Here is a 24,594-nt window from a genome sequence, read left to right on the forward strand (position 1 = left end):
TGGGCAGATAACAAAAATGCTAGTAGTATGTTGCTTTGTGTGAAACCCCTGTAAGTCACCCAGTAATAGAAGACATGTTGAATGTTTCCCAAGCATCATTTTATCCTTTGTGTTCTTCTTTCTTTAAAGTTCTGTCCTGCCTTTCTCATAGGTATTTTTAAACCACAGTGCAAATATTGACCCTTTCACCCACTCCAAAACGAACAGGAATCTAATCACTGCCTGTGGGTCTTTGATGAATAGAAGCTAAGCCAAGGACCTTTCACTTATTTAAAATAAAAATATACATTATATAACTGGAAATCTCTGTGACAGCCCTTGAACTCATGGAGCTCCAAGATGATGACAGACAGATGAGCTGTGGGGCTTGCTCTGCATGCCCTCACTCGTTTTCTTTCCTCTGGAAATTGGGTGGCAATCAAGTTAGTGCATGGATTAGTGGTCATCCCAAAGGAAACTGGTCCCTGATTCCTCTGGCAGGCCAGGCAATGGGCAGCAGGTGCCTTTAAGTGCCCTAGTGCCCTCTCCCCAGCCAGCCTCACACCGATACAGTGCTTGCCTAAAAGCACAAGAGTGGCTGAAAGCTTCGCTGCTCGGGCAGGATGGTGAGATGTGCAAAGGTTATTTAACAATAAATGCAATAAATCCTAAAATAAATACATCTGTTTTGCCACTGAGGTTGTGCAAACTCAGAAGTTTTAAGGTCAGCCTGTGTTAGTCCAGTTTCTGATGAACAGCTGCATGCTGTGGATATGTTAGGAGCCTGAAGCTCTGCTGAGATCCTTGGGTTGAAGCCAGCTTGTGCCATCAGAGGTGAGGGAAGAGCTGGTCCAGCACACCACGTGGTCCTGGTATAAGAGGGCTTTTGATCAGTGATCGATGTCTACCATGAGCAAAACCAGCATTTCTGATATGTGACAGGTTATATGTTTCTCTGTTTCCTACAATCAGTTATGTTGGTAGCTGCTTATTTCGTTAAGCATTTCTCTCTTGCATGGAAATCTTTAAGCCCTGCTCTTCTGAATACCAAGACTTTTATTAAAGAATGATGACTTCATCGGCATCGTGTTTTTGCCAATATTTGAGCTGTATACAAAAAGATCGTGCTTTTCACTGGCAGTATCTGAAGTAACCCTTTCATTTCTTTTATTTTAATTCTATAGGTTTATGAAATATTGAAAAGAACAACATGTACCAAAGCAAAATATAGCATGGGTAAGGAACTTCATTTAGCTCTAAGATCGATACTGTTTTCAGGTATTGAAAATAATTGCAAGCTGTGGAGTTTAGGTTTTTCCCTGCTCTCTAATTTGATGTATGTGGATATAATTGTTTTATTTGGAAATTTAATTTAATTAATGTAGCCATTTGGATTTTTTTCAAATGTGAATTTATAGGTTCAACTCTAAATTAAATGGTGAGCATATAGGCCCTGCAGATGTTAGTTGGGTCCTTTGCAGCAGGACTGGATAGTGATATAAACCTGTGGCTGATACCTGCTCTGCATTGGTGCAATTTTGCACATACTGGTGTGGATGAGAGTATTACCATGAATTTCAATAACTGCAGTGAAGGTCTGTGTTTTGGTTCATTCCTTCTAAGTAGGAACCTTACATTTTTATCATGGGATTGCCTTTCAGTGACTTAAATCGAATGGTCTTAATTGATGACTGCCCCAAACACTGTCCTAAATGGAACTGAGATGACCCAGATTAAACAGCCAAGGACTAAGGCATGGACTGAAAGTTGGCATATCTCTTAGCCCTTAGAGCAGTTGTTGCAAGTCAGTGAGTGTGAAGTTTGTACTGCCATGGCAAGTCGCTTTTAGGATTTCAGCCTTAGGGCTTCACTGTAAAAACTAAATTCATAATGCAGGTAAGCATGAATTGCAAATCAAGTCACCTTAAAGATTTGTTGGCACTTAGAAACTTGATTTTATGTGTATTATGATAGATAGGTGTATACTTGACTGTGGGACCAGAGTTAATAAATAGTTAATGATAAACCAAATCATAGAATGTAGAAGGACGAATTCCTTCAGATCCAAGCTTCTTAACAGTAAGTGAATAGAAACAAATTTGTAAGAGAAAAATGTATGTGAGAAAATGTTTGATAACTGTTGGAATCTGTTATGGTACTTATTTGCCTACAAGCGCTTAAATAAAACAATGGGAACTTGAATTACAGGTAGTTCTGTTCAATATTGACCCATGAGCTGCTTAGAAATACATCAAATAATAGAAGAATAATTATGCCAAAAATTACTTCCATGCTTTGACTTTTCTATTGAAGTAACAAAATACAATGTACAATTGTTGAGTCCTTATATATACTAAATTTTGGTGTTCAGCCAGTATTAACAGAACTGCTTCCCTGTAGCATGTGAAATCCAAATTAATCTGTGACTTTCAGGACCTTTTTTGAGCCTGGTGCTGGATCATTTTCATTGGAAATTTGCACTCTTGAAAGGGGAAGGTCATACAGCTCAGTTTGAATTCTTGCTTTGTAATTGGTTAACTCGATTTATTTATTTTTATCTTTCTTTTTTGTGTGTGTCCAGAAATGGGAAACACATTAGAGATTAGTTGAATAGGGTAGAGGCTAAAGGAAGGTAAGGTGTTAGGATTCCTGAACCATTCTGAGATTAGCAAGGCCATACAGTATACCTAATAAATGTCATTAGGCTAGCCCATCCATGGGTACACTCAGCCTAACTCAATCAGGTCCTTTGTGTTCCAGCACTGGAATGCTGGGTTACAACCCAGCAAAGGTGGCAAACAGATTTGAGCAAACACAGATAATGCTGCAACGTTTCTGCCCAGCAGGAAAAAGACAGCTGCCTAGTGAACACTGCAGTCCTTGTTGTTTAGTATGAAAATGTGTGAAAATATCAATGGGCCTTTATTGTTAAATGCTAAGATGTGGAAGGGTACTATGTAGCTCTTGGTCTCACAGCCCTACTAGTTGTTTCTGCAGATATGTGGAGACATTTGCAGACAATTCATAGTGCTATTGTAATCTTATATAGGACTTTGAAAATCAATGGTACTGCAAGATACTGAGCACTCCTGGAGCAGTTCCTCCAGTAGGTGATTAGTATTTCAAAAATGGTCAGGAACTTGAAAAATTCTCATTTCAAGAACAATCAAAAAAGTCTCAGGAACCCACTGTTCAGTTAGCTGTTTCCTGGTTCATAGTCACTGTTCCTCCAAATCTAATCCCACGCTCTTATCAATGAACTGATGGGCAACATGGAGCACACTGTAGTACATCTTTTTTCTTTAGTTTTTCTAAGTCCTTTTAAATTCTCCAAGATGCCATATATATTTTGCATTAATGAACTTAGCCTTGCACAAAGACAAGTATAGAATCATAGAATAGTTTGGGCTGGAAGGGACCTTAAAGCTCATCCAGTTCCAACCCCCAGCCACAGGCAGGGACACCTTCCACTGGACCAGGTTGCTCCAAGCCCGTCCAGCCTGGCCTTAAACACTGCCAGGAATGGGGCAGCCACAGCTTCTCTGGGCAACCTGTGCCAGCACCTCACCACCCTCACAGGGAAGAACTTCTGCCTAATGTCTCATTAAGTACTTGACTTAGTCTGATTCAGCACCCAAGACTGATATGTTAAATCCCCAAATAGATCTTCACGGATAACACGGCACCTTCAGATGCGGGTAATACACCATAATTGGAAGTAGCTCTATTAGTGCTAGCAGCTGCAGCAAGAACATCAAAGAAGTAATGTCGTAGTGTACCACATTACTTCTTTCATGTTCTCCCTTTGAGGGCTACAGCCCTCAAAGGTCCAATTCCAGCCAAGTGACCTTCGGGAGCCCCTCAGTGTTGTGCTCCTCCAAACTTACATGTTAAGTCCTCGCAACCCACCTGTACTCTGGCCCCAAGTTAGGGAGCAATACCACACCTGGGAAAGCAGGACTCCTCAAAGTCCCTTCTGACACATACATTTTATAGATGAAGCATTAATTGCTTTCAGCCTCATGCATGTCACTAATAAACGGATGTATAAACAGGGAAAGGAGAGGGAAGAAAGAAGGAAGCTACCCTTTTAAATAAAAGACGAAAATGTGGTAAATATGGTGAGTATTATGCCAAGGTCTTTGTAAAGGCTTTCCCTACAATTTCTCTAATCAATCTGAAATCTGAATTCAACACTTTGTGTGGATGATGCGTGCGTATGCGTATTCCCATATGCCGTCAATTCCAGCCATATTCTTCATGTGATCCAGCCTTCTGCTACACACTTTCAAATCTGCAGGCTTGCCCTTCAATCAAACTGACTTTTCAAAAAATGCAATTTATTTTAATAACTCATTTCAAGTCATTGGCTACTAATTCTTGATTCTCAAATATATATGACTTCCTCTTGCTCTCTGCAGTTTCCCATTTCATAAAATGAGTTGTATTTAATAACCTATATGATTAAAAATGAAACTACATGGAAAGGAATGAGATGGCAGGAAAATCATTATCTGACTGTTGAGGGAAATCTTTAGGAAGGATGATAAAGTGAGACTGTCTCATCTCAAAATTATAAATAACTGTTATGTCTTTATTTTTTAAGGGATCACCAGCCTGCTTGCCAATGGAGTTTACAGTGCTGCATATCCTTTGCATGATGTAAGTGATCTTGCAATATATTTTACATGTCTACTACCTGACACTAAGAAATCCTTAATGTGTTATGTATTAATGGCATCATCTCAAACATGAGTGTTTTTGGGCATGACCTCCTGCTTGATTGTATCATGACTGCAGTAACCTCTGCAGGTTGTTTCCATCATTCTGCTTGCTTTTAATGAATCCCCCACCTTTGTTCTGCCTCTGATGATCATAACTGACATTTGAATGTAACATTAGAAGAGTTGTTTTGGTGGCTTGGCAAATGAAATGCTTCTGTTATTTGCTGACCTTCTGCACCTACAATCCCTGGCATCAGTGCTAGGAAACATATTTATTCCTGGGGCAGCAAGTGGCTAGTTCCCTCATACACATCTCCCTGGCATCCTCCTTGCAAGTACAGAGACAATAAGAACCATAAGCAAGACTTTGAAGTGACATCTTTCGTGGGACTGGATGTGCCTGCAGACCTTCTTCCTGTTGAAGTCTACTTTTGAGCAGTTGAGTAAGATGTCAAGAGTGTGTTTAACTGTAGTGTTTATTGAGAGGGTTAGAGAGAGGGAGGGACTTTTGGTGGCACTCCTACTTGATCCTGCCAGAGATGCACAGGTTCAACTGGAACTGACAAACACACTTGCTCTTAACTAGACCCTTACAGCGAGGCTTGGCAGATTTCAAGGTGATGTGGCAGTCGTGCCGGTCACAATGTGCTGGCTGTGTGAGCATAGAAGAGCCATTTTTCTGGCATGGGATGTGAAGATGAAGTATGTCTTCTTAGTTGTCTGCTCCCCACATTCACACTGTTTTTGCATGGTTCCACAAGTGTTTTATCTCGGTGTAGCTGAGATCAGAACGGCCTTTTTATCTGCCTGATGTTTATCATAAATGTCAGACATTCTTAAACTACACCATTACTGCTTAGAAATCGAGAAAGGTTAAATAACTTCTCTGCATGTACATGTCTCACGTCTTTAGACAGCTACTGATAGTCTTGTATATAAGTTATTGTCTTGGTTTACTCCTTTATCATATTTAAAAATAGCTCCAAATTAAAACCTGAAATCTAATCAGCCCTGAGTGTTTGGAGAGTCTAGATAAGGATCAGCTCTCCCAGCTGGTCTCTTCTCTTTTAAGTGGACTGAGCTGAACCTCAAATACTATGGCAATACCACATCCTTTCCCTTGACATTTTTAGGCCACCTTTATCACTTATTCATTTCTTTTGCCCCAGTGACAGATGTTATTACTCTTTCTTAATGTGCCTGCCAACAGAAGACAAAGTGTGCTATGACAAATGACCTCCTAAAATACAGCATTATTTTACAGATTGCTTTTTCTGGTTTTGATGCATTAAATGAGTGGGATACATGGGTATGCAAGATGCAAAGCAGTTCTGGATGAGACTCACTACTGACGCACATTTTCTGTTGTTTTTTTCTTTTCAAGGGCGACTATGAAGGTGAAAATATTGAACCTAATGATAGAAAAGTAAGTTGATATCAAGGGGGTTTAATGTATTTGCAGGGGTCCCAGCCTGAGGGGTCACCTGTTGGAATACCACCAAAAAAAAAAGCCACTAAATGCCAAGTAGTAGAAATACAGTATTTTCCAAGGTTTAAATTTGACCAAATATGGTCTTTTATAATGTTACATTTCTTGCCATGTTGGTAAGAGTACTGACAGCAATGACATAGAACTCCTGAAGTTCAGATGGTGTAATTTTGGACCAGCTCTGATGAGAATACGCTTAATTGTATTCTGGTATCTGTATCTGACATAAATCCTGCTGTGCTCCATGGCGAGCTCTGGGCTCAACACTGCAACCTCTGCTGAATTAATGTGCTGTGATCTGGAGTGTGAGGTTCAGAACTGGTGGGGACATAAGGGTGGCAGTTGAAAACATAAGCATAAAAGTTATTGGGAGAGATGAAGGTTGAATATTTATCAGAAATAAGACATTATCGGCAAAGCTTTAATGTGGGCTGCTCAGCCAGGAACTGCCCCATGGATGTGTACTGCTGCATTGCATCACTTTTGGCTTAAGTCTGGGGTTGAAATTGTGTTTTTATTGTCTGTACACTGAAAGAAATTTATTGTGGTAAAATGAGTAGGAATTATTAGAAGGTAATATTTCTGTGAGAAAAAGCAATTCTTTCACCCTTTCCAGAAATGTTGATTTTGTAGAAATTGTATTAAAGTATTGAATTTACATACTCCTGGTCGCACTTCTGTAAAGAAGAGAGGTTTTTTGTCTGTGCATCACACACAGTCTAAAGTAGAGGTATTATAACCAGTTCTCCCAGAAGGAGCCACTAAATTTGGGTGCCATTTATGTCAGGTTTTTAGACTTGAAACTTTACAGTTTGTTTTATGGTCACATCTCCAAAGAAATGCTGTGAACATTCAGGTTGTAGGAAAAGCTCATCTAAAGCCCTTCAGGTTGGTCGTATAAAAATAGGTACCCAAAATTGAAGGTCTTCTGGTTCTTAATGTGCAAATGGCTCATCAAAAGACAGCAACTTTTATTTTCACTCCCCACCTCTATTGATTTGTGATAAAAATACCACATACCTGTCATTTCATTATTAAGCAACGCATTGCTCAACCAAAAATAGGATGAAGTCCATGTTTTATTAAAGTATCTGAGTTATCATCTCTATTACTAACTTTTCAAACTTCACAAGTTCACTCATTTCACAAGTTCACTCTGTGTTTGGAAATGTGCACCTTGGCTTTTGACTCCAGTTGCCTCAAATAATCTTTTGGTGTGTTTTGGCACATCTCTTCTGGTTTCTTGAAGCTTTCTTTAATCTAATCCAGTGCTAGGCCAAGCTTGTGCCTTTTTTAAAAACAAAATTCAAGATTTGAGGCATAGAAAGGAAGTAAATATTTAGGGCTTGTGCACTGATCTTTGAGGCTGTGCTTTGAATATCAGGCTGATAAATGTCAGGATAAATGAGAGAATTTATTTGTACTTTAGGCACAAACTTAGTTTGAATGTTGTACAAAACTAAAACATGGCACTGATGCAAAATCTCCTTAGTTTAGCATTTTTCTGATATGCCTGACCAGTTTAGGTCACAAAAAAAAATCTCATAGCTAGCACAAACTTAGCTTGTAAAAATGAAGTAAAAATAAATAATAATAGTGCACAAGGATGTTGAGGTGTCCCAAATTATTAACTGTTTCCCAGGCATAGGCAGCTGGCCTTAAACTGTTGGAAAATACGGTTGAAAGAAACTTAAAACAGAATAAAAACAAAATTTGCAAGGCAAAATCCACGCTCCACTTGGATTTTGATGTGGTATTTCTGTAAAAGTAAAGAAGGTGTAATACTTTGAATGATTTAATCCATTTGCACAAGAAGCACAGCAGTTCAGCTTGGAAAGTTTGTGTGAGTGCTTTGGCAGGAGGATTGCAGAACTGCTCTAGAAATGCTGTTGGCTGCATGACCTCTCTGTGATAAAAGGCAAGAAGTAGGAATGGACCCAGGCAGCAGCGTGGCTTTTCACTGGAGAGATGTAGGAGGCTGACATCTGTCAAGCTTCTCATGATAAAATAGCCTACCGACTGAAACAAAAACATCCTGTTTGGTCTATTCTTCTATGAACAAGATTAATCTTAATATACTCTTCACTATGAGGTGGTGAGGCACTGGCACAGGTTACACAGAGAAGCTGCGGCTGCCCCATCCCTGGCAGTGTTCAAGGCCAGGTTGGATGGGGCTTGGAGCAACCTGGTCTAGTGGAAGGTGTCCCTGCATGTGGCAGGGGGTTGGAACTGAATGAGTTTTAAGGTCCCTTCCAGCACAAAGCAGTGTTGGATTCTATGAACTGGTTTAGGTCTTGATTCCCTGTTATAGTATCTTCCACATCTGGGCTGGTTGTGCGGCCCTCACACACTGCTGGATGCTTGTATAACCAAGCTCTGAATTTTTCTGCCCTTTTTTTCTTTTGCTTTTTTTTACCCAATGCTTGATGAAAATGAATACTTCAGCACTAATCAGTTTATGCTATTACACTTGAGAAAAGTAGCTAGATGAATTAATGAAAATGGAAGTGACCATCAAAGCATCTCTCTGAAATATCAGTAGTTAGGAACTAACTACTACCTGCTACCCAGTTCATGTCACTGTGTTGAAGCAGGGAGAAAAGCAGCGAAGGGAGGCTTCACTTCACAAGCAGATGTCAAGCTTTTTTTCCCCCTGTTCCACAGAGGAGGTGATGGCTGGGTGGCCAGCGAGCACAGTTTGTCTTCTCTAGTATTTTTGTATGCACGCTTACTTGTTGTTCACTCTGTTAGCTGAACTGAATTAAGAAAAAATCAGATCTGAGAAGCACTATTTATGTATTTTATGAAGTAAAAGTTAAATTGAAGGTCTCAGAGGAATCTATTTTTGTGAGGGACTCAATTTTATAAATCACTAATGGGGATCGTTGTTTTCCTTGGCCTCTATCCTAACCAAAAGGATAAGTGGAAATCATTGTCTTCTGTTAGTTTTAAAGCTGAAAACCTCCTAAATGCAGCCTTTGAGGCGCCTCTGCACAGCACCTCTTGATGGATGATGAATATACTAGCTTGTATAGTGAAAACAAAACAGTTCATTCTAGATTTTATTTTTTGTCTTCTAAGTCAAAGCATGTCTATCTTTCACATCCATTCTGCTAGATACCTTCTGCAGATCATAAAATCAGGGCTACTCTCCCTGTCCCTGCTATAGTTATCCATCAATCCAGTTGCTGAAGAGCCTTTTAATGTACTCGAATTCATCACTGTATTACAGCATGCCCAATCAGCATATTTGTTTTTAATACTTAATGCACTCTGCGTGTATTGGCAGCTGATGAGTTGAAACCACAAAGCGGTAAGACCGGATCCGCAGCCTGGGCTCCGCAGTTTGCTGGGCCCAAAAGAGAAAATGTTCACGTCCAATTGCTTTAGCTTTCTCTTTTGCCTTTCTGTTTCACAGCTCCTGTGTGAGGAGTGGGCAAGCTACGGTGTCTTTTACAAGTACCAGCCAATCGACCTGGTGAGGTGAGAGTTCAGCCCTTCCTGTCATGTTTCCATGGGGAACACTGAACCTGTGCATGGTGATGCTTGTGTTAGTGTCCCCACAGGGATGCTGCCTTCAGTGCCACCCTGGGGGATTCCAGAGAATGAGACATTCACTGGGAGAAAAGGAGTTTTCTGTGAGTTTAGAGGCACACTGATGTATCCCACCTAGCGTGGAAGCTTGCAGGGGATATATTTTTAATGAATTTTGTCTGCTCATGGTGAGAGCTGAGATTCTCTGAAGAAAATGTGGTGCTTTTTTAGGAGGATTTGCTCACAGAAGATCCAAAGATACCAATTTACACAGCAGAAACACAGGGGAAAAAATTACTAGTCTGACTGATTTACTTTCATGGTGCCTCTATCGCTGGATTAACTCCAAGCATCATGAGAAAGAAAGTCCTCTGAGAAGACAAAAATTCCCACAGGTCACTGTCTCTTACTTTGTTCATGCTTAATCCAGCTGCAATTCATAATTTTAGCCATGTTATATTTTAAGAAATAGAAAATATTTATCTCTCTCAATTCTCTTTTTAAAATGTGTTTCAGAAAGTACTTTGGAGAGAAGATTGGACTATATTTTGCCTGGCTGGGAGTTTATACACAGATGCTTATTCCAGCTTCAGTTGTTGGGATTATCGTTTTCCTGTATGGCTGTGCAACAGTGGATGAGAATATACCTAGGTAAACTAAAGAAATAAACCAGTTCTATTATCATAGGACACTAGAATCTCAAAGGTACCTTTCTCTAGAAATGTTTTGTTACTGAAGTGTTCAAGGCCAGCTTGGATGGGGCTTGGAGCAACTTGGTCTAGTGGAAGGTGTCCCTGTCCATGGCGAGTTTGCAGTCCACTGATTCCTGCTGGCAGCAAGCTATGGAGCACTCTCAAGGGCTAAGAGTAGGCCACAGAGCTGCAGCATGGTTTTAAATCATTAGCATTTATTGTTAAATTGACTTGTGCAATTTGCATTGATGTGCTAAAAATAATTCTTGGCCAGTTGCGCAGGTGGTTGGTGTTTTTTTTTTTTCCCTAACTCAGTTCATTATGTTAAAACAAACCACAAAATACTGCTAATGACAGGGTTTAGTGCTTGCCATCATAAAATGCTGCAGAAGGCATTGTATGACATAAAGATGAATCAAGAATATATATGCCTTAAGTAAGCCACTGTGATCAGATAAACAAAATCTGTACTATTTTTCATTTTAGTAAGTTTTGTATTATAATGTTCTTAAAGCCCTATGGTTTAGCATTATTTGCCCTGCTTGTATCATCAGCTGAAGATGAAAATTACACAGTTTGTACTGCAACCATAAGCCCTGAGTAACAAAGCAGATAATGGATATCAAAAAATAGATGTTTTTTTTGTTCACTAAGATTGCTTTGTACTGCTTCCAGCAACTGAAGAAAGTCAAAGGGAGGGTTGCTGTTGCTGTTTCACAGATGGAGTGCATAGAAGAGAAGTTGGTTGAACTCCAGACTCTTGATCCTCAGCACTTCTCTTGTCCCTTATCTACTGCTGTAGTTAGTATTTCAAAACCAGAATGATGTTTAATTTCAAGATTTGTTTTTTTTTTTTACTGTAAGATCCTATAGTAAAGAGCATAGAGCCCTATGCATCTCATACTGCATCTCTCCTATTCCCTGGAAAACAAGTAGGGCTGGGGATGGAGGAAGACAGCAGCCTTGTGTGAGGATTTCAGGCTCTACAATGGGCTAGGTTGTGAGCAGAGCCGCTTGCTGGAGCAAGAGCTGGGAAGCACTGGGAGGGTAGGATCTGCTGGGCCTACAAACCAGAAGCAGATGCTGTGCAAAGGAAGAAAGAGCAGTGGAACATGGAAGATGGAGCCAAAATGACCATACTTTCTCTCTGTCTTGTTGCTTCTTTGCAGTATGGAAATGTGTGACCAGAGAAACAACATCACCATGTGTCCCTTGTGTGACAGAACATGCAGTTACTGGAAGATGAGTTCTGCTTGTGCGACTGCTCGTGCAAGTCATCTGTTTGATAACCCTGCAACTGTCTTCTTCTCAGTCTTCATGGCTCTCTGGGGTAAGAAGATACATGCCTTCATGTTAAGTTTTTAATTTTTTAGAATACAACAGGAAGAAACAGAAGAGATAAAGCAGTTTATTTATAGGCAGTTAATTATATGAATAACTTATCTTTTTTTTGTCTTTCCTAATTTTTTTTCCTTTCCATTTTTTTTTCTTTCCTTTTTTTTTTTTTCCCCATGAAACTGTCACCCCCAAATTTATATTCTGGACTGAAAGCTAAAATTCACAAAGTTGCTTGAGATGAATGTCAAATGAAACTGTTAGGCATCTGTCATAAAACTGCTGTATGGTATGTCAAAATTTCATTAACGGGATTGCACAGCTTGCCAAAACACAAATATATAAATAAATAACCCAAACCTATTTGCAGAGCCAGCTTCCACTTTAGACCATTACAGAAGAAATACATTAATGTACTCCGGGGCTGAGGGGAGGGCTCCACAGGGAAGTGTAATGGCCTTTGGAGTCTCAGGAGAAACCAACATTGATTCCTGAGTCTGTTCTGAGATGCAATTAAGCAGGCAGACATCATGCATGTAGACTATGAAGCAAGAATGGTGGCGTTAGAGGTATTTTTCTGGATGCTGTCTGCCCTTGCGCTTTGAGCATGTCACTTTAACATTTTTTGGCATGTCTGTCAAGCTTGGTTAAAAAATATTAACCCTCTCATGAAATATTTGTCTTCAGTAATGGTTACTGAGGGCTTTTCTCCTCCCCCAAGGAGACCCCCATGGGGTGCATGGTTCCTCCAGCATGGGTGCTGGAGGAGAGGAGCCTCCAGTCATCTTCGCTGGGGACCAGGATGGCCTGTTAAGATAAATGGAAACTGATGGGGTTCAAAACTTGTGTTTGTAACTGGCAGCCCTATAGAGGCTTCAGAGAACAGGAAAATGTGTGTTGTTTCCACCAGTTTAGCAGTTTGGCCACATATTCCCAGAGACAGGGAGAGCAGCACAAGATGATGTTTGCCCTTCCTGTACAGAGTTAGCAAATAACTGGTTTTGGCTTATATTTAATCTGAAAACTATAGCCTGAGTTTTTATTTGTTCTAGTATGTAGGGAACCATTCTTACATTACCATTCATCTGAACTGATTTTAGTACCATTCAACATAATTTTGATCAAGGTCTCCATTTGAGATAATGACGTAATGATGAAGTGCTAACAGCATTATCAAGTACCATAACGAAAAGAACAAGGAGAGTCCTGCAGAGGGATTTTGAGAACTCTGGAGTTGGAGCATGGCAGGTTCGGAGGGAAAGCTGGGAAGTGGGTCTGGGAAGTTGAACTCAACTAGCTTCACAGAAGAGAGGAGGGATCACTATCTTACAGATCATCATCTTGCCGTGTAGCATACAGGGAGAAATGTGATACACCCCAAAGCAGGATGCAGTGTCAGAGACTTTAAATAGTCTTATTCTCCCATATAGAGAGTCAAGTATTGGTTTTGGTCTCCCTTATTTACCGTTAAAGGGAATTCCACATGACTCTTGGCATATAATACTGTTGTTCAAAAAGTAACGCTGTTTCCCTCCCTTTCCTTAGCAAACAACTAGGGGTCCATCCATCCTTATTTTTACATGCTTGGGCAAAGTAAGGCACATTGGCAGAAGCCAGTTTCTGTGCTCTATACAGAAGCAGGCTTAATATTTGAGAGAGCTTAGGAGTGGGATGTGAAATCCCTCAAGTTTTTCAGGGTCAACATAAAGTTTTATTGTGGTACAATACCATATAAACTCAAATGTTGTTTCAAAGAGGTCATTTTGAATTCAGGACTTTGTCCACATAGTTTTAAATTGGGTTAGTGGAAATTTCCTGTCTAAATGGTTTAAAATAAAAATGAAATGAGCACTTTATGTTCTAAGGAAGTAGTCTCAATCAAAACTATCTGTCTCTAAACATAGGCACACATGGAGTCTCTGGTGCTGTTTGTGAGCATCTCTGCCCATAAAGAGAAGTTTTATTAGGTTCATGTGCAGTCGAAGAGTTGAGGAAGAGGAGGTTACTTGGGTTTCCTCCTTCGCATAGCAAGAAAATGAGCCCGCGTTCAGGGGTATGATTGTGAGCAAACATTTGTCCAGGCTTTCTTTGTATCATGGTGGTATTGTAACACCCTGGAAAACTTCACTCACACGAGCATTAAAACAGCTATAGCAGTGAACTGAGCCCCGGTCAGAAGTTCAACATTAAACATGGACTGTGGCCCAGTGCTGTTTGGTATTGAACAGCATTAAAAATGTCAGAGAATCTGGATAAGATCATCTGGACAGTAACCATGGGGAATTTTTAAGTTCCACTTATGCATATGGGCCCAGATGAAATGTGATGATGCAGGTGGACTTGGCTAAGTGGCATCACTACCTGGCATGTTCACTGGGAACTTTTGGAATGGGCTGGCTGGGTTTCAGATGCAGCCTTTTCATTTTGCATTGGTATAAGTCTGTGCTACAGAAGGACTTTGAGTAGCACTAAGAAACGACATCTTCATTTTCCCTCTTTCCACTGTCGAAGTTGCAGACCCCAGTGTGAGAATTGCTAGTGGTGGGGAGAGGGAAGGCGAGTCCATGACAATGACACAGACCCTCTTAAAACACTGCTAGGGCCATCCCAGTTTATAGGAAGCCAATCGTTTGTAAAGAGGTTCAGTTGTAAGTTTTGCGCAGAGAGTTTTGCTCGGAAAGCACATGAATGTCATGACCCTTGCCTGGTTCCAGTCATGAGGATGTCCTTTCCTCTTTATTCAGCTTTCTTATCCTCTCCCTGCCTCTGTTTTTTCTGGAAATGAATGTTTCTGAGCACATCTGTTAATACTCACCGCAGGAAACTCCTCTGGGAACACCATTTCTTGGTAGACTTGTCTCTTCCCTAATCACTTATTATACAGCAGTTTTGTATTCCCAGCATCTAAATGTGTCCTCTGAAAATTTGCTTAGCATCAGGGGCAGATAGATAGACTGATACAGACCTCAATCATTCATTTGGACTCAAGAATTGCTTGAATGAGGTTTCTTGTCTGTAAGTCTTCTCCATCAAAAAGAAAATTAGTGTTTTAATGATAAAAACCCTTAAAGCCTTTCTCTTTAATAGCATGCTCACATGCAGCTTTCACACTGTCATGAGTATTTGGGTTTGGGTGTGATGATTAGAGATAGCCATGCTATGAAGACCACTAGATGGATATAATTATGACAATATCAAAATGCTTTATCTTGATGTCTTTGAGGGAATAACTGTACCACCAGTACAAGGCTAGTTATATAATTCATATTTCATACAGATAAAACAGAGGTTTGTTTGGACTTACAGATGGAGTTATATGCAGATGAAGACCAACAATATCATTAGTCACACCAACAAATATTTCATTAAGTTTGGGTTTCTTAGAACTCTGAAAAGTTGTAGGCATCTTTCTACGTAAAGCTGTGGATGTAACAAATGCCCTTTCTTTTAGCTTACCTAGATACAAAGTTTGGCCCCTAGCACATCAGTATTTCCTAGGTAGAAGATATTAATGGTGAATAAAACAGTAATAAAAACTAAGATAACCTGTGGGATATGACACAATATTGCACGTCCTCAGACCTGAGGCAATCTGGAGCGTGGCTGGCATGCCTCCTAAGACAAATCCCAGTGGTAAAAATGTCAAACTAATTATTAAACTGTTGTTTCAGCTGCCACCTTTATGGAACACTGGAAGAGAAAACAGATGCGTCTCAACTACAGGTGGGACCTGACTGGGTTTGAAGAGGAGGAGGTTTGTCCTTTCAGTTCTGGCTCTTTGACTTCCACTGTGGCGTTACCCATAGCTCCTTGCCCTGAGCTGATAGACATTGCTTCACGGGGAACAGCTCTTGGGGCGGTTGAGTCATTTAGAAGAAAGGAAATTCTCTGTACATGAACTATTTGAGGTTTTTATAGCAAGCGTATGATTAGTACATCTTGTAGCCATAGAAATATAATTATATAGCCATAAAATCCAACCCTAAAGTGTGTAGTTGGGTAACGCCTAGCATGGAATATACAGCTCAGACCTCACTGCTGTGCTGATGTCAGGGTGCTAACAGTTAAGGACCTCATTCAGCTCACACTGCTGTAAATCAGAAATGAACATTCTGAAGCTGATAAAGTTACAGCACTGTAAAAGAAAAACACCACTGAAAAATTCCTGTTAACGATGCAGGATCAAGCCCTGACTTGGAAAATACCTAAGAAAATATTTCCAGACATGTGGGCTTGGGGAAACAGGAGGAACACAGTGCAGAGGTGATGGATTTTTTGTGTTGGCTAAAACAAAAACAATAATATCCATAGCCAGGTTTATACTACATGTACTGAATTGAATGAAGGGGAAAAAGCTGAATCTGTAAGGAAAAAAAGTCTTAAAAATCAATGAAGTTTTAGAAGAAAAGGAGGGAAAATCCTTAGCCAGCTGAGAAGCTGTATCCCACCTTTTCGTCTTTAACATTATCACTTTACAAAGAAGGAGATACTTTCCTGGACTATAGGATAGTCTTGCCCTGGACTTACTGCACTTAAGAGGTGGTAGAAGCCCATCCATTTTCCTGTCATATGTTGTTGGCTGGCTGCTGGCTGTTTTCTTACTGTTGTTATTATTAAAAGAAGTATGACTGCCCTTGTCATATCTCTAGATGTTCTAAATAGATACACAACAAATATTGCTCACGTGAAACTAGGAACCTCATGAGCCCTGGGTTTAACACTGTACAACTTGAAAAGCCTGGCACAGTTCTTGTTCCACTCACCCCCAGAATTTGTCTTCTTGAATTATTTCCTCTTCATATGTTTATCTCCTTCATAATATATTTAGGCATGCTTAGCTAGATCATACATATTTTCCTGGGAGAGCCTATAGGGATTTATTTCTTGGATACTATACTGCTCTGTTATTTTTGGTAACTTGTTGTTAGCATGAATGAAAGTAGAAAGGATTAACTGTATCTTTCTGATGTCTGTTCCGTTCATGTCTGAGTTCAGAGCTCTACACCACAAAACCAGCAGCTGTTAATACAGTATATTTTATGCTTTATTTTGTGTAGTCAGTGCTAGATAATAAAGTCATTGATTAGGCAATTAATTTAAGCCCCTCCTATGCTGATTTGGGTGATACTTTAGCTAGTAATATGTTGAAGAATGAGGGTTTCAAAGGATAGGCAAACCCCAAAGTGTCTTATCTTCTGGTGTTTTTAGGGACAACTAGTTTATACCTTTACAAGAGCCTGTAGGGACCGGACAAGGGGGAATGGCTTTACCCTGACAGAGGGGAGACTGAGGTGAGCTCTTAGGCAGAAGTTCTTCCCTGTGAGGGTGGTGAGGCGCTGGCACAGGTTGCCCAGAGTAGCTGTGACTGCCCCATCCCTGGCAGTGTTCAAGGCCAGGCTGGACACAGCTTGGAGCAGCCTGGTCTAGTGGAAGGTGTCCCTGCCCATAGCAGAGGGTTGGGACTGGATGAGCTTTAAGGTCCCTTCCAACACAAACCAGTCTGGGATTCTATACAATACTTACAGTAATATTATTAAATAATATAGAGCAGGAGTAAACTGGTATTTTCTGGTAGTGTCTAGCCATCCACTGTAAATATGCTTGTTTCATGTGATTTTTAAAATGTAAGTCCAATATGATCTGCAACATTCTGTAATCAAATTTTTGTTTCTTGTTTTTTTGTTTTTTTTTTTGTTTTTTTTTTCCCTTGTTTTTCATGTTTTTTTCTGGTTTCCTGAAGGAGGCAGTCAAGGTTTGGAAAACATTTTGTTTTTAATTGCTCTTGCCTTTTTTATTACATGTCCACTGATGAATGCAACTTTTGATCTTCACCTCTTCTTTTTCGAGCATCAGATTTTCTTTAGACCTCCCACTGATTTCTTTGCCTTTATACCCTCCCCTTCTCCACTTGTTCAGACTTTTTTCAACTCCATTCTGTTTCCCATCCAATGCATACTTGTGAATTCTGAGTCTTTTGTAAATGCAAAATTATCGTGAATTCTGAATCTGTGAATCTGTCTGAATCTTTTGGCTGACTCTTACTTCTGAGTGCTTCCTACATCCTCTACTTCAACACCCTGGGTAATCTGTGGATGCTGTCCCAAACCGGATTAGGCAAAGACCCCAAATGGACAATTTTCTGAGATCCCAAAGCCCAGTATTTATATACTTACAGCAGATAACTGTTCCCCTCACTGAAATTACAGTCAATGACATGCAAACTCTAAATTATATCAAAAAGAGAATTAAAATCCAATCATAATGTTACTCGATATGGACCATGATATCTGCAGGTTGTGCTCTATACTCTCAGGTATTAAATTTAATCTCCATAGCATTGCAACTAGGTGTGTGGTAGTGAGTCCAAATCATTCTGTAGTTGCTGCTCTAGAGCTGTGAATGGCATACCGAGGGAACTGGAATTAAGTTAGAAAACTTGGAAATCGCCAAGAAAATGACTTGCCAAACAGTTCATATCTATCTGCTATAAAAAGTAAATAAGTTTTGCTTTTTATTAAATATGATTTATTTCACAGGATCATCCAAGAGCGGAGTATGAAGCTAAAGTTTTAGAAAAATCACTGAGAAAAGAACACAAACATAAAGAGGTATGGTAAAAACATTCATCTGTTTCACTTAGAAAAGACTGAAAAAGAAGCAGTTCCTTTATAGGCACTGACCCAAGACTAAGAAATAGGTAACAACCAGAGTCACTGTGTATTGTTTTTAAGTTCCAGATGTATTTGGTCCCAGCATACATGGGATACTTGATGTACACCAGTGGACAAAACCTGATTAGACCTGACAAGTCTAGAACGGCTTCAATACTTTAATTAGATACAAGACTGTGGCTTAGGGAAACTAACTGAGCCTGACTGAAGGGGTGCTCCTTTCAGGCTAATGAATCAAGTTTGAGAAACCTGTAACAAAACACATCATTCTGTGCTGGTCTCAGTAGCTAAAGCCTCTGAGGGAAAGTTCTCTGTCTTGCTAGACTTTGGTTGTATATAAAACATTACTAGAGCATTTATAAAGAGTATTAACACCAATTTCCTTGCCAAATTCAAGCTTTGATGATAATAACTTTCTTCCTTTTACAAAACGTTACTTCCATTTTATCCCACTGAATAAGGTAGCGCTCACTTTATGCTTTTAACTTGTTCTTTACTGTGGAAAAGGTGCTGCTGCTCACCTCAGGAGCGCTTGCATCTCACCAACAGACAGCATAGTCCCTATAAGCAGCTTTCACTGAGGCTGTAATTTCTTCCCTCTTACTGTCTGTCAGCAGCTCACCCATGTGGAAAAGCTCCTTTTCTCCCTACATCCTGGTTTCCACCTTACCAGAGGTTATTCCCCCTTCACTGCACGAATTCAGCCATTTGTATGACTACATTTTGAAGAAGAGAAGTAAAAGCTCCAGCAATAAAGAAAACCTGCTGGCAGAAATTACTCTTTTGTATCTGTTGGCAATGACATAGCAGCATGGAATCATGCACTAAACTGGGATTTTTATGAAAAACCTATGAAAATACAACTGCAATAACCACATTAACATGAAACATGCTTTAAAAGACAGAATATATAGATTGGACTGGCGTTAAACTAAATGTGCATGGTTCTTTGTCATGGTACTTGAGTACAGTTGTGCCTCTCTTAAGAAATTCTACAAAGCTATTGGTGGAATGCTCCCGTTGATCTATAGGATGCCTTACTTGCACCACTACTTTAAAATCTCTTGCAGAAGGGAAGGAATTTGGGTTGCTGCCCTCTTATCTGCTGGCTAAGCCATATTTAAATACAGATATGTCCCCTAAAAACCTGCGACTCACTGTACTTTTTGGTATATTAAGAATTCAGAACTTAGATGTGGACGGCTGTAGGATAATCAGACAAAATGGTGGCCTCCACATAGTGGAGTACGAAAGCTGAGCAATTAAAAGAGGATTTTCTCCTTTTTTTTTTTCCTTTAACCAGACTATTTATAGCTCTTTGGGCTGTGTTCGATGTGGATGTTACTAATTTGGGAAACGTGAGAAAGGGAGGTTTTTCTGAAAGACTTGGTAATTATCTTGCATTGGGATCTAGACTGTTAAAGTTCAAATCCAATGGCTGTAAGACAGTGTGGAAATCTTAAAGAGAAATATCTAAAGCTAAACAAGAAACTGCTTATATTTTTCAAGAGAAGTCCAATTAAAGAACAAAAAAAAAAAAAGAAAAAGAAAAACTCTTTGGACATTCTTTATACATCATCAGGGTAAAAGAAGGGCAGAATCCAAAATTAAAAAGGGAATATTCTTTGCAGGATCGCTTGATCTACCCTAGGAGTTGGGGCACAAGTTTGTCTTTTGGTGGTGTTTGTTTTATTAACTGAAAGCTGAAACACAGAGCCTTAAACAAACTAATAGACCATTCACTTCTGGCTAAACTGCTACATATGCTGAGTCAGTAGAGACTATGGAGATCAATTTAACAGTGCTTTGTAATGCTATATTGCCCAACCCTGTTTTTGTTTCCTTTGGCTGCCATCAGAAGCACCGATATTTTCCAGAAGAGACAGCAAACAAATGGAGACAAAGAGTTAAGACAGTCATGGCTGGGGTGAAATTGGTTCTTTTTATTCAAACTTATGAAGAAACTCAAATTATGAGTAATTATGGAAGACACATATCAATTTGGTTTTGGCTGTTAAACCTTGTTTAATATTCACATTCAGTTCTTGGTTTCTTCCCCTCCCTCCCCTTGTTTCTTCAGCACTCTTTGGGACACTGTTTCTATGCACTGGGAATGGCACTGCATGGCTAATCTTAGATTTACATCCTGGACTGACATTACATTTTGCAGTGGAGCATGGGCTGTGTGTTGGAAGAGTTGCTTGCACTTTCCTGAGACAATGTGCATGTAATAAAAGTAGGACTGGAGTCATATTTTGATGTTTGTTGTAATGTGTGCATCGGCTTCCTGATGTTCCTTTCACTGCTTATTTTCTGGTGTTTAGAAGCAATTCCTGGCATCAAAGTTTATGAAAGACTCTAGATGACCAGTACTGTTGTAAATGACATTTTCATAGCCAAATCAGGCAGTGGCTGGTTGACCAGATTTAGGGTATCCTATAAAGAGTTATTAATATGCATGCATCTTAATACTATTGGCATGGTCCATTGAATCCCATGTGGGTAGTCAGGTAGTCAAAAATCACTCGTCTTGAGGGAACTACCTCACACCCTAACAAGGTCTTCCCTGCCAACTGTGTCTTCACCTTGGAGTTATTCAGCAGCAGCTAGCCTTTGCCCAGAGAAGCTGTGGCTGCCCCATCCCTGGCAGTGTTCCAGGCCAGGCTGGATGGGGCTTGGAGCAACCTGGTCTAGTGGAAGGTGTCCCTGCATGTGGCAGGGGGTTGGAACTGGATGAGCTTGAAGATCCCTTCCAACCCAAACCAGTCTGGGATTCCATGATTCCATATTTCAGCGGAACCAGTTGTGCAACTGCAAAGCTGCAAATATTAACTGGGGAGTGAAAGAGGAAGAAGGAGGATTTTTCTAGGGAAGGGAAAAGAAAATATTTAACAGTAAGAGAAACCTTACTTCATGGTTTCTGACAGCCTATTTTCAAGTTTCCCTCAAAAAGTATACAGAAAATCTAGTTTATTTATACTCCTGGGGCAGGCTTTTGGCCAATTTGAACCTAGATACAGGGTAAACAATTTGCCTGGCTGGAATTGTAACTGTAAACACTGTGTCTGCATTTTCTAACTGATTGAGTATTTGCAGCCTGTTCTTCCCCCTCTCTGTTTTTGTCATGTGTGCAAAATCACATTTTGTCTTTATTAAACGTACCCTTTCTCCCCCCCCCCCCCCCCCCCCCCCTTCCATTTTAGACAGATAAAGAAAAGCTGACATGGAAGGATCGTTTTCCAGCCTATTTAACCAATTTTGTTGGCATTATCTTCATGGTAAGCATCACTCAGTAAAATCTGTAATTTTTGTTACTGACTCATTGTATAGAACAGAAGAGATGGAAACCATGACAGACTTTGAGACTAATGTGGTTCTCTATGGCTTTTCCTCAGAGAAAAGAAATTCAACCGTTTTAGTGTTTTAGAATCTAAAAATCTTTTCAAGAGTTGGAATTTATACTTTTCCATCTCTTTCCAGTAATAAATAAGAATACCTAAATAGGGTAGGGGACAAATGTCTCCAGGGAGACATTTATAGCAGTTTTCCAGTAGCTAAAAGGAGTCTACAAGAATGCTGGAGAGGAGCTTTCGACAAGAGCCTGTAGGGACAGGACAAGGGGGAATGGGTTTATCCTGATAGGCGAGATTCAAATGAGATCTTAGGCAGAAGCTCTTCCCTGTGAGGGTGGTGAGGCACTGGCACAGGTTGCCCAGAGAAGCTGTGGCTGCCCCATCCCTGGCAGCGTTCAAGGCGAGGTCGGACGGGGCTTGAGTCAGCCTGGTCTAGTGGAAGGTGTCCCTGCCTGTGGCAGAGGGTTGGGACTGGATGAGCTTTAAGGTCTCTTCCAATGCAAACCAGTCTGGGATTCTATGAAAAATGGGGTCACAGAAGCAAAAATTGATGTTGCCAATTGCAATCCTGATTGCAAGGATCTTTAATAAATCAGTCAAATTTGTGGTTATAGCATATCACAAACAACAGGATTGCAAAGACAGCACTGAGGAAAAAGGTGCAAGAAGGATGAGAAGAGCCTTCTTCCATTTGCTGATAAAGCATCAGCATTTAAAACAAATTTTGAAGAAATAATAATTAAAGACATAGAACACATTGGTCTATGCATCTGCATTGGCAGATGCATAGAAAAGCTTAAGCCCTTTCTAAAGGTAGACTATTCCAGACCAACTCGTTAATTTAATTTTTTTGAGATTGGGTTATTTTTTTGTAATTGTATTTTCAGAGAATGGAACTGCAGTAAATCTGGTAACCCCAGTTGAAGAATTTGGACTTTATAAGAATCACATTTTAAAATTATTCATCTATTTAAGCAAAGAAGAGTTGAGTAAGATTTTGTATACCTTTACATTCCCAAGATGTGTGTTGATTCATCAGATTGAATTTCAGTTTGGGATTATGACAGCATAGCGAGCTTGAGTAGGATATTTGACGGCTTATGTGCAGATTTAAGCTGAAATACTCTTCTCTGCTTCAACGCTGGCTTGATTTTATAATTCAGCAAATCCAATGGATCTATGCTGTTGCTGTTAGGGCTGAAAGGAAGCCCACTAATACTTTTAATATCAGCAAGTATAGGTTGCCCAAGGAAGTTGTGAATGCTGCATCCCTGGGAGTGTTCAAGGTCAGGTTTGACAGGGCTTGAAGCAGCCTGGTCCCTGGTCTAGTGGAAGGTGTCCCTGCCCATGGCAAGGGGTTGGAATTGGATGAGCTTTAAGGTCCCTTCCAACCCAAACCACTCTGTGATTCTATGATTCAAAGCAGTTTACCTTTAGGGCTTTTTTGGGGGAAAAAAAAAATAAAATATCCCTTTGCATGTGATTATGCCATCCTTGTATCATTTTTTCCATGTGATGATCAAATTTCTAGCAAAAGAGGGTATTCTCCCACAGTTCATCAAAGTGGCTGGGAGCCTTCATGCAGAACTGGGGGACTTGGCCCAGAGACCCCATTTTTAAGGTCACCACTAAGTCCCAAAGTATTTATAGTTAAATCTTTCATAAGAGGCTATGCTTTTCTTACTTGTAGGTAGGGCTGACGTTCGCTATCGTGTTTGGAGTCATCATATATAGGATCTCGACTGCAGCAGCGCTGGCAATCAGTTCAACTCCCTCGGGCCGCTCCAGTGTTCGGGTCACTGTCACTGCCACTGCCGTCATTATCAACTTGGTTGTCATCATCATCCTGGATGAAGTATATGGCTGCATTGCGAGGTGGCTCACTCAGATTGGTAGGTTTAAATCCTCAACTGATGTTTGCTCGAGCGAGAGGACCCAAATGACAAATGATGCACCTCAAAGTGATGAGCAAACTCAGGAAATTCAAATGTGGGGCTAAATTCTAACCAGCTACTTACAAATAGCAAAAGGCACATAGATTTGACTTCATTTGTCAAGGGTGTTTTTCAGCAGTGGTAATGCTAACCCAGTTACAGGTAGCAGCAGAAATTCCTGTATCTAATATTGAGCTTCCCTCTTCTCTATCACACAACTGTTCTTTAAATCTTCTGCCATTTTTTAATTGGCATAAAACATGTTGTGAGAGGCAAAATTGTATGGTGCAAAAAACCCACACACAGTAGGAAAAAGAATTCTGAATAATTTCCAACAAGCATCAGTGACAAAAGGGTCAGAAATTTTTTCAGGTAAGTTCTTGTCCATCTGCAAACGTTTGTCATGGAGGTCAGCCAGATGTGGAATGAAATTGGGATTACTGTTGTAATGCATCTGAATGGTGATATCTTCAGAAGTCAGGAGGTTGGAACTAGATGATCTTAAGGTCCTTTCTAACCCAAACCATTCTATGATTCCATGATTGACCACTCAGTGTGGCCATATTGCATTTATGTGTGTGTGTATATATATTGCCACAAATTATTTAGTGTGACCAGCAGATCGAAGGAGGTGATCCTGCCCCTCTACTCTGCTCTCGTGAGAACCCACTTGCAGCCCTGTGTGCAGTTCTGGTGTCCTCAACATCAGGACATGGAGAAGAGAAGCCTTCCAATATCTGAAGGGGGTCTACAAGGATGCTGAAGAGGGACTCTTTATACATAGATACAAGGCAGAAGTTCTTCCCTGTGAGGGTGGTGAGGCGCTGGCACAGGTTGCCCAGAGAAGCTGTGGCGGCCCCATCCCTGGCAGTGTTCAAGGGCA

General features: G+C 40.3%; 1 protein-coding gene across 5 annotated transcripts in view; it reads left to right on the forward strand.

Annotated features, from left to right (window-relative positions):
• Positions 1 to 24,594, forward strand: part of ANO1 (anoctamin 1) — an 83,012-nt gene that overhangs the window by 44,088 nt on the left and 14,330 nt on the right. Inside the window, exons 7-19 of one of the 5 annotated variants that reach the window (XM_061453101.1) lie at positions 1,164 to 1,215; positions 4,035 to 4,100; positions 4,586 to 4,641; positions 6,088 to 6,129; positions 9,611 to 9,675; positions 10,243 to 10,377; positions 11,588 to 11,748; positions 15,425 to 15,507; positions 17,494 to 17,505; positions 18,290 to 18,361; positions 20,283 to 20,360; positions 21,628 to 21,702; positions 23,468 to 23,669. In XM_061453101.1, the coding sequence (XP_061309085.1) occupies positions 1,164 to 1,215; positions 4,035 to 4,100; positions 4,586 to 4,641; positions 6,088 to 6,129; positions 9,611 to 9,675; positions 10,243 to 10,377; positions 11,588 to 11,748; positions 15,425 to 15,507; positions 17,494 to 17,505; positions 18,290 to 18,361; positions 20,283 to 20,360; positions 21,628 to 21,702; positions 23,468 to 23,669 (1,099 nt within the window). The remainder of the gene's footprint in view (positions 1 to 1,163; positions 1,216 to 4,034; positions 4,101 to 4,585; positions 4,642 to 6,087; positions 6,130 to 9,610; positions 9,676 to 10,242; positions 10,378 to 11,587; positions 11,749 to 15,424; positions 15,508 to 17,493; positions 17,506 to 18,289; positions 18,362 to 20,282; positions 20,361 to 21,627; positions 21,703 to 23,467; positions 23,670 to 24,594) is intronic. The other 4 variants (XM_061453097.1, XM_061453098.1, XM_061453099.1 and 1 more) reach the window with 4 other exon arrangements.

The sequence above is a fragment of the Pezoporus flaviventris genome, unplaced genomic scaffold (genome assembly GCF_033815535.1).
Source record: "Pezoporus flaviventris isolate CSIRO_AGI_PZ_B2104156 unplaced genomic scaffold, CSIRO_AGI_Pfla_v1 ptg000014l, whole genome shotgun sequence".
In the NCBI taxonomy this organism is placed as follows: domain Eukaryota; kingdom Metazoa; phylum Chordata; class Aves; order Psittaciformes; family Psittacidae; genus Pezoporus; species Pezoporus flaviventris.